Source organism: Anolis carolinensis, chromosome 3, assembly GCF_035594765.1.
Source record: "Anolis carolinensis isolate JA03-04 chromosome 3, rAnoCar3.1.pri, whole genome shotgun sequence".
NCBI classification, from domain to species: Eukaryota; Metazoa; Chordata; class Lepidosauria; order Squamata; family Dactyloidae; genus Anolis; species Anolis carolinensis.
The window spans coordinates 116680854-116695758 of NC_085843.1; the positions used below are offsets into that span (position 1 = coordinate 116680854).

Genomic DNA, 14905 nt, shown 5'->3' on the forward strand with positions numbered 1-14905 from the left:
AAGCAGCCAGGCTTTGAAGCTGCAAGGCCATTCAATGCTAATCAAGGTGGCCAATTGCAACATTCACCTCACAACTTCTGAGGATGCCTGCCATAGATGTGGGTGAAACACCCGGAGAAAATGCTTCTGGAACATGGCCATACAGCCCGGAAAACTCACAGCAACCCGGATTCCAGCTCTGTTTCTGTCACTTTTTACTATTGCTTCTTGCCTGTCTTGCCTGTCAACTGTTTTGAAGAGTTTAATGTCATCTAAAGAGGCTCTTCTTTCCTTTTGGTGACCCTTTGGTGTGTTGCTCCTTGACAATGCTCCTGATCTTGGAGCCTAGTCATCCTGGTTCCCAGTCTATTGAGCTTCGTAGTGCAAAGGCCATTCTTTACATAGAGTTGTTGTGAGTTTTCCTGGCTGTCTGGCGATGTTCCAGAAGCATTCTCTCCGGACGTTTCGCCCACATCTATGGCAGGCATCCTCAGAGGTTGTGAGGTATATTGGGAACTCAGCAAGGGAGGTTTATATATCTGGGTGTGAGAAAGAACTCTTGTCTGCTGGAGGCAACTGTGAATGTTGTAAGTCACCACCTCGATTAGCACTGAATGGCCTTGCAGCTCTTTCTTTACATAGTCCAAAGCCAGGCGCTATTGCTCTGTTCAACCGGGGAAGACCCCGCCCCCCAGCGGCGCCCACCAATCGGCGGGGAGGGGGCGGGGCCAAGCGGTTTTGGCGGGGGCGGTGGGCGCAGAGGGAAGAAGGGTCTGCAGAGGCGGGTGGGGGAGACGGGCAGAAAGGAGCCGCGGGGGCGCCGGGACTCAGCCTCCGACTCTCTCTCCTTCTGACAGTCAACGCGGGGAAGTCCAGAGGCGCAGGTAAGAGAGAGAGGGATCCACACTTTCCAAGTTTCCCTTCCCTTGGGCACGCCTTCCCCCAGCGGGGGGTGTCCTCCTGCCCCCATTGCCTTGGTCCCTTTCCTCGATGCAGAACGGCAGGGGGAGAGAGCCCAGGGGCCACCCATCCCGACCCCGCTCTGCCCTGGAGCGACACCCAATCGAGGTATTCAAGCCTCATCTGCGGCTGAGAAGTAGACTTCAAACTAATTGGCTGATTGAACTTAGGGTCAGAGTCCTGATCGCCTCATACCTTTTTGCATACTTCGGATGCATCTCCGTTGTAGAAGTCATGCGGTTTGACTCCACTTGAACTCAGTACTCAATGCTACCGAATCCTGGGAGTTGTGGTTTCCAAGGTCTTCGTCTTTCTCTGCCAAAAAGTGCTGGTGCCTCGCTAAACTATAGATCCCAGAATGTCATCGCATTGTGCCATGACAGGTAAAGCGGTTTTTTTTTTTTTGCCATAGATGCGCCTTCCACACAGCCATATAACCCAGAATATCCAGGCAGAAAATCCCTTATTTTCTGCTTTGAACTGGGATATATAGCAGCGTGGACTCAGACAACCCAATCCAAAGCAGATATTGTGGGATTTTCTGCTTGGATATTCTGGATATATGGCTGTGTGGAAGGGCCCTGGGTTACCTTGAGGCCCTTCCACACAGCCCTAAAATCCCAGAATATCAAGGCAGAAAATCCCACAATATCTGCTTTGGACTGGGTTCTCTGAGTCCTCACTCAGATAATGTGGGATTTTCTGCCTTGATACTCTGGGATATAGGGCTGTGTGGGAGGGCGCTGAGTCCACACTGCCATATATTCCAGTTCTAATCAGAACATGCAGGATTTTATTCAGTTGTGTGGAAGGGCCCTTAGTCTATGCGAGTTTATGCTCCCAACTTCATGCTCTCAGGTCCCTCCTACACTGCCATATAAGATACAGATGATCTGTTTTGAACTGAATTATATGGTAGACTCATATAATCCAGTCAAAAGCAGATTTTTTTTCTTTTTTCATGACAGGAGCGACTTGAGGAACTGCAAGTTGCTTCTGATGTGAGAGAATTGGCCATCTGCAAGGACGTTGCCCAGGGGCACCCAGATGTTTTAGCATCCTGTGAGAGGCTTCTCTCATGTCCCCACATGGGAAGCTAGAGCGGACAGGTGGGAGCTCACCCTGCTCCCCGGATTCGAACCACCGACCTTTCGGTCAGCAGTCCTGCCAGCACAACACTGCGCCACTGAGGGCTCCATTCAAAGCAGATAATGTAGATTATGTGTTTCGATAACCTAGATAATATGGCAGTGTAGAAGGAGCCTCAGTCTCTAGGGTGCTACCAGAACCCATTGCATATTAAAGCCACAGGTTTTCAAACATATTTGCACATTTTGACCTGTGGGCAAATCACACACTCTCAGCCCCATAAAATCCCATGATAGGCTTGTTGTAAATTGAAACAACTTGGGGGTGCACAACAGCAATACCAAAAAAAAAAAAAAAAACCCTTACAAGAGCTGTGTAAGACCAAGTAGCTGGTCTGTTAGCATTTTTGCTTGGGAAAAGTGAGTTGTTTTAGGGGCCTTCCACACAGCCATATAACCCAGAATAGCAAGGCAGATAATCCATGTCTGCTTTGAACTGGATTATCTGCATCCACACTGTCATATAATCAAATTCAACGTGGATGTTTTGCCATTGTGTGGAAGGGGCCTAAGAGTCAGAAGCTTCTCTGAGGAGATTTCTTTTGCAATGCATATAATTCTAAGTACTTGTCTTAATATGTGCAGGCGTTTCTCACATTTCCAGTTCCGCGAGGATCCCGCTGAAAGTACAGTTGAAAAGCTCAGAAAGTTGGGCAGAAAGTTGGGACATGGATTATCTGCCTTGCTATTCTCCAGTTGTGCCCGAGTTGTGTTTTCCTGCATTGCAGGGCACTGGAGTAGATGGTTCTTATGGACCTTCCTATTTTGTAATTCTGACTCTTCGCCAGTATATCTCCATTCCAGATTCCTTGCCTTTCTATAGAAATAGTGGATTTGTTCTGTACATTTCTGTAGTTTGGTCTTTAAGGTTCTTTCAGGCTTTTCTTTACTGTGCGTTTAGATATGTTTTAATCTCTATACATGTATGCCTGTGTGGAAGGGCCCAGAGATGTGTGCCTCATCCTGCCCCGCTCTGTTTAGGTCATGGACCGCTAGGGAGCAAAAGGGTAGTTTAGCACATAGAAAAGTTCTTGATAAAAACAAAAATGTTATGACAGGAACCACTGCAAATTATAATGACTTTCCAACTCCACCCGCTATTCTTCTAGTTGTTGGAAAACTTTATTTCCTTTTTTATTTGTGCTGTGTATTCACTTCCCCTCCCTTCCTAATTGTTGGAAAGTTAAAACTTCCTTTGAGATTTGTATTATGGACTCTGGAAATTTGCCAGGTGTCAACTTGATTTAACTTGGACTGTTTAGGTGTACAGTTGTAGCTTGTTTGTTCCATTGTGAATGTTTTCAGGCGAGAATCCAGCTAAGGTTTGAGTTCCAAGACAGCTGGAAAATCTGTTCCATCTTTTTACTTCTTTCCTTTCCATTTAAACCAAACAAATGAAACCAAAACAGCCATCCTTTCCAGGGCTTCATTTACTACCAAGTTTAATTTTTCAGTTTGCTATTTAAGGAATTCATTTGCAGGTTTGTCATGTCCCATTAATGCAGTCACTAGGACTCTAGAGAACCATTTTAATATTAAAATATGAAACATGATAATGTTGGGGGTGGGATGAATTAATTGCTACTGAAAAACTAATGTGTCATTTCTTGGCTGGAAAGAAGCCACAGAAAACATGTTATAGTCACATTTGTTAATGAGGATATTAGTATTCACTGATTCTGTTGGTGTGAAACTAAGTTTTAGTTCCTCCCCGCCCCAAAAAAGTCATGTTAAAAAGGCCTGAATATACTAAAGGGATTAAATCTCATCTGATATTATAAGTTAAGCATGTTCACCCCTGGTTAGTACTTGAATGGGAGACCACCAACAAATATAAGATTTTGTTGGCTATATTTTTGAGGAAGAACTAGGCAAAATTACCTATACATTATCCCAATGTCTGCATGTGCATAATGCTAACAGGGTTGAGGATGGAAATAGGGTTGATTAATATGTAGCTGAGCTGGTCCTTCAATTGGAGTATAATTTAGCCAAATATCTGTCCCATGGCTTGAAATAGAATTTCTCTTTCAGTAAAAACAACTCCAAGTAAAGTTGGTTAGAATTACTAAAATGTGCCCCTAAACAAACAAATGTGGCTCTGCTGTGACTTTGAACTGGGTTATCAGAGTCCACAAGAAGATCAAACCAGTCCATACTCCAGGAAATAATGCCCGACTGCTCACTGGAGGGAAGGATATTAGAGGCAAAGATGAAGTACTTTGGCCACATCATGAGAAGACAGGAAAGCTTGGAGAAGATAATGATGCTGGGGAAAATGGAAGGAAAAGGGAAGAGGGGCCAACCAAGGGCAAGATGGATTAATGTTATCCTTGAAGTGACTGGCTTGACCTTGAAGGAGCTGGGAGTGGTGATAGCCGATAGGGAGCTCTGATGTGGGCTGGTCCATGAGGTCAAAAAGAGTTGGAAGTGACTGAATGAATAAACAACATCAGAGTCCACACTGCCATATAATCCAGTTCAGTGTGGATTTTATGCAGCTATGTGGAAGGGGGCTCAATGTCTTTAGCAGGCATCACACAATAGCAAAAAATGCAAAATGTAAAGAACAGTAGTATCATACACATTGTTTTGGGGTTTTGAATGATTACTTTCTCGGGATTAGTAGTTGATAATGTAGTACATTCAGTATCAGAAAGTAAAAAGAGGAAGCGAAACATTAACCTGGGAGCAAAACATTTGTAAGCAGAAAAACAAAGGATTGTACTTTGTTTCTTAATGGGAAACAAATACGAATATAATATGAATTATTTATGTTCTTTATGAAGAACGCATTTTGAACAAGTCTGGTGAAAAGTTAACATTGTTTTTCTTTGTTTCTACTTTATGAATAAAGAACATAAGATGTTTGATCCAGAACAAGGTGCTTGTATCTTAATGCTGTGGAAATTAATGGGATGTAACAGGGAGGACTTAAAACCCCTAATTGCTGTTGTTTTTCATGAAAACATGATTTCATATCCACAATGTTAGATGCCTAGTATTTATATGTAAACTGCTATATCTAGCATAGAAGTCAACGCAGAGCCATTTGCTGTTTGGCTAAATTGGACAAAAAAAGATCTTTTAGGCCTATATGGAAGTCTTTGGTCCTCCAGATGTTTTGGACATCAGCTTCCAGATCATTTGACTGTTGGCCAGTCTGGCAGGGCCTTCTGGGAAGTAAAGTCCAAAACACCTGGAGACCAAAGTTTGGGAACCATTGGGTAAAGGAGATCCATCCAACCCATTGTTGAGTTGTGTTTTAACAAATACATCCCATTAATTTAATGCATCTGCTCTAGTGGGAGATAATAGGATTTCGGCTATTGTATTTTCTGGGAAAATATAAACTCTAGAGCTAAAATTATGGGAGGAAAACAAAGAGGGAAATAAATTATGCAATCCTCTTTAGTTTTATCCCTTCCTCTACCTTTTCCCAGCCAGCCCCTAGCAGTCTTGATATTGTTTGCCTCTTGGTAGAAGATTGTCTTGGCCTATTATGTGCAGAAAAATACTCCGTAACTATTAAATAATAACAAAAAGTGATGAGTTCACAGTAGGTATTGTTTAAATAATATATTAAGTAGTGAAAAATTCTTTCCCTTGACTTTCTGCCTCTGACAACACAATTTGTGTGCAGATGCTACATTATTGCTAACTCATCTTTAAAATGTATGTTCTGCTTTCAAAAAAAATCTCTCGGCGAAAGAAGAATCTCATTGCACATATTTTTTTCATCTAATTTTTCTGCTTTTAAAATTAATGAACAACCTAAATGAACTTTCTATTTCTTGCCACTGAATAAGACTCTGGACTTCTGTTATTATGCTATATTCTGTTTGCATTGGTAGTGATAGAGTTGTCTTTCAAATCCCATATTATGAACCACTTGTAGGGAAAACCTGGAGGGATATATGTCTCAAGGAAGGGGGACATGGGACCACATGGAAAGAGTATGATTCAGAGGGATCTGGGGTTCCTTGGAAACATATCACATACATTTTCTATTTCACCCCTCAATTCATTTAAATTCCACCCTGTTTCCCCCTTCCATGATCCAGATGAAGATCGTTGTCACCCTCTGTGTTGCATTTAAGGGTATTCCTAAACTTTATAGCAGTGGTTATAATAGCAGGGTGAGCCCTGGTTAATATCTGAATGGGAGGCCGCTATACCAAATGCTGTAGGCTATATTTCAGAGGAAGGAACTGGGATATAAATGTTGGAAATAAAATCATCTCTCAGTATTCTTTGCTTAAAAAAACCCTATGACATTCATAGAGTCACCATAAACCAGCAGGCAACTTGAAAGCACACACAAATAGACACACAAGGGACTAAGAAGATCTAGATAAAGCTCAGGGGGAAAAGAGAAGCAGATGTAGAGAAACCGAGAGAGCAAACGAGAGAAAAAGAAATATGCTATATGGAAACCAAAGTATCGGAAATACTTGTGTTGTTGTAAACATGAAGCAACAACATCTGGTGACCTTAAGATTTACAAGAAGTCAAGCTGTGTTGTATTTGTATTATATATTTTGAAGTCAACATCTGGTACTGTAAATGAGGCCTCATATATAGCCAAACTAATGGCTCAACTTCTTTGGCAAGTTAAGTACTCCTGTGTTGCATCTTCTTATGATTATGTGTCATGGAGTGGCTTTCACTCTGTTTTGTGAGCCAAGAAGCAGTGTAAAGCATGTAATTTAATTGAAGACTTGTAATTGATCCTTTCTATTGTAGTCCATGCCTTTTGCTCTTCATGATCCAACCCATACTGCACTCTGTCCTCATCCTTCTTGCGTTGTATGATGAATTTTGTTCAAAAATTTCCAGAGCCACTTGGAAATTCCAGGGAGTGAACTTGAGTCCTTTTGCAGTCAAAGTAGGGACAGTCTCTTAGTTGTAATCCTAAACTGTGGGCCATGGTTTAAGTGCTATTACCTTCCAGTTTGGAAGAGCAAGTTGTATCCCGATGAGAGAAAAAAAATCCAAAGCATTTATCATGGTGATCTTTGAGAATGTGTATTATCTTTAAATATAATTACACTCACTTGACAGTCAACTGTGCAAGGCAATACCTTGAACAAAGCAATTGAGAAAAAAGAGGCCTATGAAATGAATGGAAGTGGCATCTTCCATTACATTTTTCTTGCCGTGAAAAGTAAAAAGATGGTATGAGTAATAAGGGTAGGAGCAAATTATGTAATGCTTTCATATACAATTATTGTCCTAACTATAATGCTTATGTTTTCCTCTCATTATATGCAGGCATCAAGAAAAAGTATGAGGAAAAAATAGTGAATTAGGAAAAAGCTTTTTGGATTGGAGAGAAAAACAAAAGAATCAATCATATCTCTGCATTTTTGAAAACTTTTTTTATTTTTTAAGGATCTACTGAAATAATTCTTTTAGTGGAGTGACATGCTGGATTGCTACTATCTTCTGTTCCACAGAAGTTATAGGATTGCGGGAAGAAAAAGTGCAATGCAGTTATGTTTCTGGGATGTACAATCTGACATTTCCAGTTAAGAAGTCATGATAAGGCATGCTGTATAAAAATTCCAAACTTGGTAATTTTCAAAAAGTTCAATCTGGAAATAAGATTCTTTGGTATCATCTCATCTACTAGGATGTCAGAACTTAGCTCCAATTTGACTTTCAATATGAGCACCTCAATTGAAGAGCCAGGAAGTGGACTCTCAAGAATGGGACACAACATTGTCGCTGTTTTTCTTGGACTAATTCTAGTTTTTGGGTTCTTGAATAACTTGGTTGTCCTCATTCTCTTCTGTAAGTTTAAAACCTTGCGCAACCCTGTGAACATGCTGTTGCTGAATATCAGTGCCAGTGACATGCTAGTCTGCATCTCTGGGACTACACTCAGCTTCGTATCAAACATTTATGGCAGATGGATCGGAGGAGAACACGGCTGCAGGTGGTACGGCTTTGTCAATTCTTGCTTTGGTAAGAGATCAAACACTTCTGTTTCACTATTCTGGGGATAATTCCTACTGGAAGAAACGTCACTGAACATTATGAAATATTATACTTATGTCTTAGTTGAGGGCAAGTTTGGAGCCCCAAATCATGGATTTTGATGTGACCTGTGTGTAAGCTGAGGGCTATTCCAAAAAGGGGGGAAAGCACAAGCACTATCTCAGGTGGCCAGCCACCGCAGGCAATTGCTGCCAATTTCCCTGCCCAGGCATTCAACAAGGTTTTTAACCTCTCTTTCTTTCCCCCTTCTTTCCTTCCTTCCTTTTTTCATTCTCTCTCTCTCTCTCTCTCTCTCTCTCTCTTAAACATAAGTTAAGACGCAGTATTAGCTCTTTTTCATTTTTGAATAATGATCCTTGCCCTTTTCTGATTAGAATGATAAAAGGGTCTTCATTTCAGGAGAACTTGAAAGAAGCACGGTTTCTTTTTACTCTTTTGGTGCTCTTTTAGGGGGAAGAACTAAAGTGTTTCTGCTGGTACTACTGCCCCCCCCAGGCATTTTAAAAGGTCAGAAGTGGGTGCTACAGCAGAGAGAGTAGAGGGGGTTGGTACTTTTTTTAGATTCTCCTGGGATGGATTACATTTTCACCTTTTGCCACTCTACACAGAGACGGTGATGGCTTGTTTTTATAGGAGTTAAGCTACAGTACTTACATTGACTTATGGAAAAATTTATCCAGTTTTTGGGCTTGATTTTGACTAAAATTTCTAGATGTATATATCTTTTAGGGGGAAGAACTAAAGAGCGTTAAAGCGCTAAGCTGCTGAACTTGCGGACCAAAAGGTCCCAGATTCAAATCCTGGGAGCGGAATGAGCGTCCGCTGTTAGCCCCAGCTCCTGCCAACCTAGCAGTTCAAAAACATGCAAATGTGAGTAGATCAATAGGTACCTCTTGGGCGGGAAGGTAATGGCACTCCATGCAGTTATGCCGGCCACATGACCTTGGTCTACAGACAACACTGGTTCTTCGGCTTAGAAATGGAGATGAGCACCAACCCCCAGAGTCGGTCACAACTGGACTTAACCTTTACCTTATACATAAGTTTATACAGTAGTTCCACTCTGTTTGTTTGATGCTCATAAAATACTTACTTCTTCTCTCCAGAAGCTGTTACTGTGTACAGTTGTTTTACTTGAGGTTTTAAAATTTCTCTGTGTTTGATTTATATGTATTTTGAGTTTGTATTGTCCTAGTTTTGAATGGCATCAAATTGTTGCTGAGTGTGAGCCACTCTGAGACCCTCAATGAGGGAGAGAGGACAGGGTATAAAACAAAAGTAAATAAATAAGCACTTAATTACACATCTTTATCAAGAATAGTCATCCTGATTAGAATCCTCAGGCTGAGTAATAGAAGGAGTGTGTAATTCCGTTAAACCTCATTCTGTTTTCGGTATCTGGATTTTGGTGGACCCCAGACCTATTTTTCAGGAGACTCCCAAATTCGGTTGGGAAAAAAAATCTTTTTTGATCCGGCAACAAAAAGATCTGGGAAGAACCGGCCCGTTGGTGACAATGGGGAATGTATGAGGCTTCCCTTTCTGTCATTTTTCGGGCATCAGTCTTAAGCAAACATCTTTTCTGGGATATTCACATACACTGCTGGTGGCACCTACCCCACACTGCACACCATTCAGGCTTCCCCCTCATCACACAGAGGGAAGCCTAAGCCTCAGTAAACTGCTTTGGTTCAGGCTTTAAAAAAGGGAACCCAGCTATTTCTCCTTCACTCACCCTTCTTTCCTTCTTTATAGAAGGGACTCAATTTCTCTTCTACTTGGTATCAGCAAATAGCAAGGACCTGCTTTATTCATTCATATTGACCTTTTGGTTTCTTGTGGTAACTCTGAAAATACAAGAACAAAAAAAACCTCTGAAAAAAATCCAGAACCAAGGCTATCACCAAGAATTTTGAAAAGATGAGGGCTTTACAGATCTGAAATTATTAGGCGTACCTAAAAAGTTGAGCAATCTGTTAACAAGCATGATTTAGAAATTAATTTCATTTGTCTATTTTTTATAATTTTTTTCATTTTAAAAAATATTACATTTTCATGATAAACAAATATTCACAAAACAAAAATGACATGAATTGTACAAAAGAAATTGTAAAAATATTGTTTTTCAATACATGAAAGAAATAAAACAACATCCTTCATAATTCAAATGCCAAGTAAAAAGAAAATGAAATTTCTTTAATACAGAAAAAACAGAAGAAGGTGACATCTTAGATTAAGTCCCCCAATTGAAAAGCTTGTAGGAGGCAGGCAAGCAGGCAAAAGTTAAAAGAGTAACTTTTCCTTTTTTATCTGCTTGCATCTTCAAGGACTTCTCTCTTATCAAAGACTTCATCCTCCAGTATTATCTTTTTGAGTTAAGTTTCTCTTTACTTTTCTTAATAAAACCAGAGAATATGGCTTTGCCATCTTCCTGCTCTCTACAGCAGGGGTTCTCAAACTTTTTCAGCATCGGAGCCCCTTTTGAAGCAAAAGTTTCTCATGGAGCCCAAGAAATGTTTATATTTTCATGATAAATAAAACAAATATTCACAAAACAAAAATGGCATAATTGTATGACAAAAATGACATGGGCCGGGCAAGTGGCAGATGGGTGGAGAGTATTTGTGTGAACTAATTCCCACAGAAAAAATTACAATCTTCAAAATGAAGAACAATTTTAATCAACATAAACATAATTTAACAGTATTTCAGTGGAAAACCCCCAGGGCCATTCAGTCCAACCCCTTCTGCCATGCAGGAAAAAACACAATCAAAGCACCCCCAACAGATGGCTATCTAGCTTTTGTAATAATATTTACAGTATAGTAATAGTACTCCACTTAGGCAGAAAAAATGAAATACAAAGATACAGAATGGGGAATGCCTGGCTCGACAGCAGTACGTGTGAAAAAGATTTTGGAGTCCTCGTGGACAACGATTTAAACATGAGCCTACAATGTGATGTGGTGGGGAAAAAGCCATTGGGATTTTGTCCTGCATAAATAGGAGTCTAATGTCTAGATCCAGGGAAGTCATGCTACTCCTCTATTCTGCATTAGTCACACTAAACCTGGAATACTGAAATTGAAGGGAGATGTTGACAAGCTGGAAAGTGTCCAGAGGAGGGCGACTAAAATGATTACATATCTGGAGAACAAGCCCTATGAGGAGCGGCTTAAAGAGCTGGGCATGTTTAGCCTGCAGAAGAGAAGGCTGAGAGGAGACATGATAGTCATGTATAAATATGTGAGGAGAAGTCATAGGGAGGAGGGAGCAAGCTTGTTTTCTTCTGCCCTGGAGACTAGGATGCGGAACAGTGGCTTCAAACTACAGGAAAGGAGATTCCACCTGAACATTAGGAAGAACTTCCTCACTCTGAGAGTTGTTCAGCACTGGAACTCTTTGCCCCGGACTATGGTGGAGGCTCCTTCTTTGGAGGCTTTTAAGCAGAGGCTGGATGGCCATCTGTCAGGGGTGCTTTGAATGCTATTTTCCTGCTTCTTGGCAGGGGGTTGGACTGTATGGCCCGTAAAGTCTCTTCCAACTCTAGGATTCTATGATTCTAGGAGCAACCCTGGGACCATCCAGTCCAACCTCATTCTACCTTGCAGAAAAAGTACAGTCAAAGCGGTCATAGGCCGTGCCAGTGGCAGTGGGGCTCCATAAACTGTGTGCTTCCTAGGTAAGGGGAGCAGAGAGAGGAGGCACCCGGAGATGCCACAGAGTCCCTGACTGTGTTTTCCAGAGCACTTAGGGCTCCTCGGAGCACAGTTTGAGAACCATTGCTCTACAGCCTTGTAAACAAGTTTAGAAAATAAAGGCAGTACACGGGTTATAGGAAAAAAAGGAACAAAGTGGCATATATGTCATGGGGGGAATATAAAGCAATTTAATATCACAAATTTACCTTTGAAATACTTTTGAAAATGAGTATTGAAAGATATTCTTTTGTTCTGTAAGAATTGTCCAGAAAGATTGCTATAATTAAGAATGTCAGCAGGCTTGTTTAAACTAAGAAAAAACTATCTAACCCTGGGATTTGTATATAGTAGGTTCTTCTTATTCACTGCAGTTTGATTCTAGCACCTTAGTGGTTGCCAAAATCCATAAATGTTCAAGATAGATAGATAGATAGATAGATAGATAGATAGATGCGCGCGCACGCGCACACACACACACAAAATGGTGTGGTAAAATGGTGTCCTTTGTATAAAATGACTTGCTTTTTAGAATTTTGGATTTTTTGGAATATTTTCAAGCAGTTGATAGTTGAATCCATCAATGCAGAATCCGGACGAGGAAGGCTAACTCTACTGTGACAACAAAGAACTCATCTGTTTCCTCAATTATTTTCTATTCAAACATTTCCAAGTAATTTAAAAAAGCTGACAAATTTGCTTTTCCCATCACTTGCATATGCTTCTTTTCGAATGTAGATATTCTCCAAGTTACAAACACCCAACTTACAAATAACTCATTATTAAGAACGGGGGTGAAACAATAAGAAGTGAGGGCCCTTCCACACAGCCATATATCCCAGAATATCAAAGCAGATAATTCACAATATCTGCTTTTAACTGGAATATCTGAGTCCACACAGCCATATAGCCCAGTTCAATGTGAACCCTGAGAAATCTATCCCTAGGAAGGGAAATTCACTCCTGGAAGAGTTATCATGGGGAAAATGTATCTCCACTGAAGCTTTCTCACCAATTCTTGTTTCCATAATGACCCACATTTTTAAAAATTCAGTTATCACAAGGACAGAAAGTGAGGTGAAATCTTCTGAACAGGGGCACAGACTGCAAAACAAAAAATATGGGTGTTAATTCTTCCCTCTGCCATCCAAAACATATATGTATGGATGTATATGTATATGTGTTTGGCTGGAGTTACACTTAAAAGTGTACCTGTTCTGACTTACAAATTCAACTTTAGAACAAAGCTACAGAAGATATCTTGTTTGTAACTTGGGGACTGTCTGTACACGGAAAGTAAGGAATAGCTTTAGATTTAGATGCTAAGATTCAAATAAATTTTGTAGTTTTCTTTCAAAATGTCCTGATTAAAGTAAAATAGAAAATGTCATCATTATCTGAAAGGACAAAACTGAGTAACCCAGTAATACATGCAATCATAGATAAGCATGAGTCAGAATCCTTAACAGAATTTCCACCTGGATGTAATGGGTTGAGATGGTATATATTTTTTAAAGATGAAGATTGTAATACACAATGAAAAGTCAAAATTGGTTTTGGAAGCACATTATATTGTGTTGTATATCTCAGGGTCTTCTGTATGATACAGAATGTAGGACTTTAACACAAGCAATTTTTAAAACAGAACAATGGAAAAGTGGGTTTGTCATAGGGCATCAAGTATTTCTTGAACTGAGGGAGTGACCAATGAAAGTGTTAAGGAAAATGAGTGAAATAATAAAATGTAAAAAGGTTGAAAATATTGGTTATATGATGAGGAATGAAAAATACAGACCACTGCAGTTATTCAAGGAAAATAAATGGGAAAACACGTAAGAAGGAGAAGAATCTCTTGGCTCAAATCCTTAGAGGATTTGGGTACAAGGCACTGTGTTATTTGGAGCTGTTGCACTGAAAGAAAGAATAGACCACCGAAGAGGAGAAGGATGAGGAGGAAGAGAAAGAAGCAACAAGGGGATGACAAAAATTAGAGAATATTTATAACAAATGAAAGAGACATTTATACATAGAAGTAAACAACTAAAAACAAAATGTAGATATTTATAAAAGGATTATATGTATGGTGCTTTTAATCAAAGGTGAACACATCTAGGCCCAGATAATGATGCTTAAGCATGGGAGAATAAACAAAAGAAGTGTCCGAATGCCTGTGTTTTTCTTTTGCAAAAGGAGTGTTTTTATAGTGTATTGAAGTAGGCTTTGAAGTTGTGGCAAGTGGCATATTTTGCGTACCTGTTAAGAATCTGATTCAGAACAGCAAGGACCAAAAATATAACTTGACTAATGATTATGAAAATAAATGTTAAAAAAATAAGCATCAGATTCAAATCCTTTCTATGAATTGACTTTTCTTGTGAGATAAATTTAAAATTTGGAGTGTTTACACCTGGCCTATTTAACCAGATGTCACCTTAATTTAATTTGATCTTTTTCTTAGTATTGTGCTGTGGTAAAGTCTGTAAGAGTGCACCTAATTCATAGTGCAACCTCATTTTTAAAATTAAAAAATCAAATAACTTTTCCAAGTATCAGTTTTGGGATCAATATCTTAGGTCTGATCTATACTGTTCACATAAGATGGTGTAGAGGCAAATTAGCCTTGTGGAGGCCAAACACCACATGGGGCTGATCCAGAGTAATGCAGAGCAAGGCTACCCCAAGGCAGCTTTGTCCTGCATTAGTCAGGGTAAGGTTCAAATTCTGGTACAGAATTTAGGACCTGTGGGAACAGTTGGGTTGAAATAGCCCAGGGACATGGGATGGCAGATGCCTTTCCCCCCTGCCCTCCATGTCATGGCAGTATCTGACTATGACATGGGTCCTACCTGTTTGCCATTGTATGCAGTGACGTCAGCCAGGGTGACAGGCTTTGGTTGAAGGGAGGGGGTTTCGTCTTCTCCTCTCCCTGAACAGTGAACAGATAGGATCTGTGTCAGAGGAGTGGGGCAGTTAGGATTGTATTCAGTGTTGCTAGGTGGTGGGGACTCCCTCCTGCCTCTGCAATGGCTAGGGAGTCCTGTTTGTACCATAGCCAGGGCTAATCCAGCATTTGACACACCAGAAAGGCACCAGGTTATGGGTCAATGTATATGCAAA

At 40.3% G+C, this 14905-nt stretch overlaps 1 protein-coding gene across 1 annotated transcript in view; it reads left to right on the forward strand.

Annotated features, from left to right (window-relative positions):
- Positions 1–728: 728 nt before the first annotated feature.
- The window catches only part of LOC100562810 (parapinopsin), an 86949-nt gene continuing 72772 nt past the window's right edge, over positions 729–14905 (forward strand). Inside the window, exons 1-2 of the mRNA XM_008107065.2 lie at positions 729–863; positions 7362–8057. Of these exons, the coding sequence (XP_008105272.1) occupies positions 7724–8057 (334 nt within the window). The 5' untranslated portion in view covers positions 729–863; positions 7362–7723. The remainder of the gene's footprint in view (positions 864–7361; positions 8058–14905) is intronic.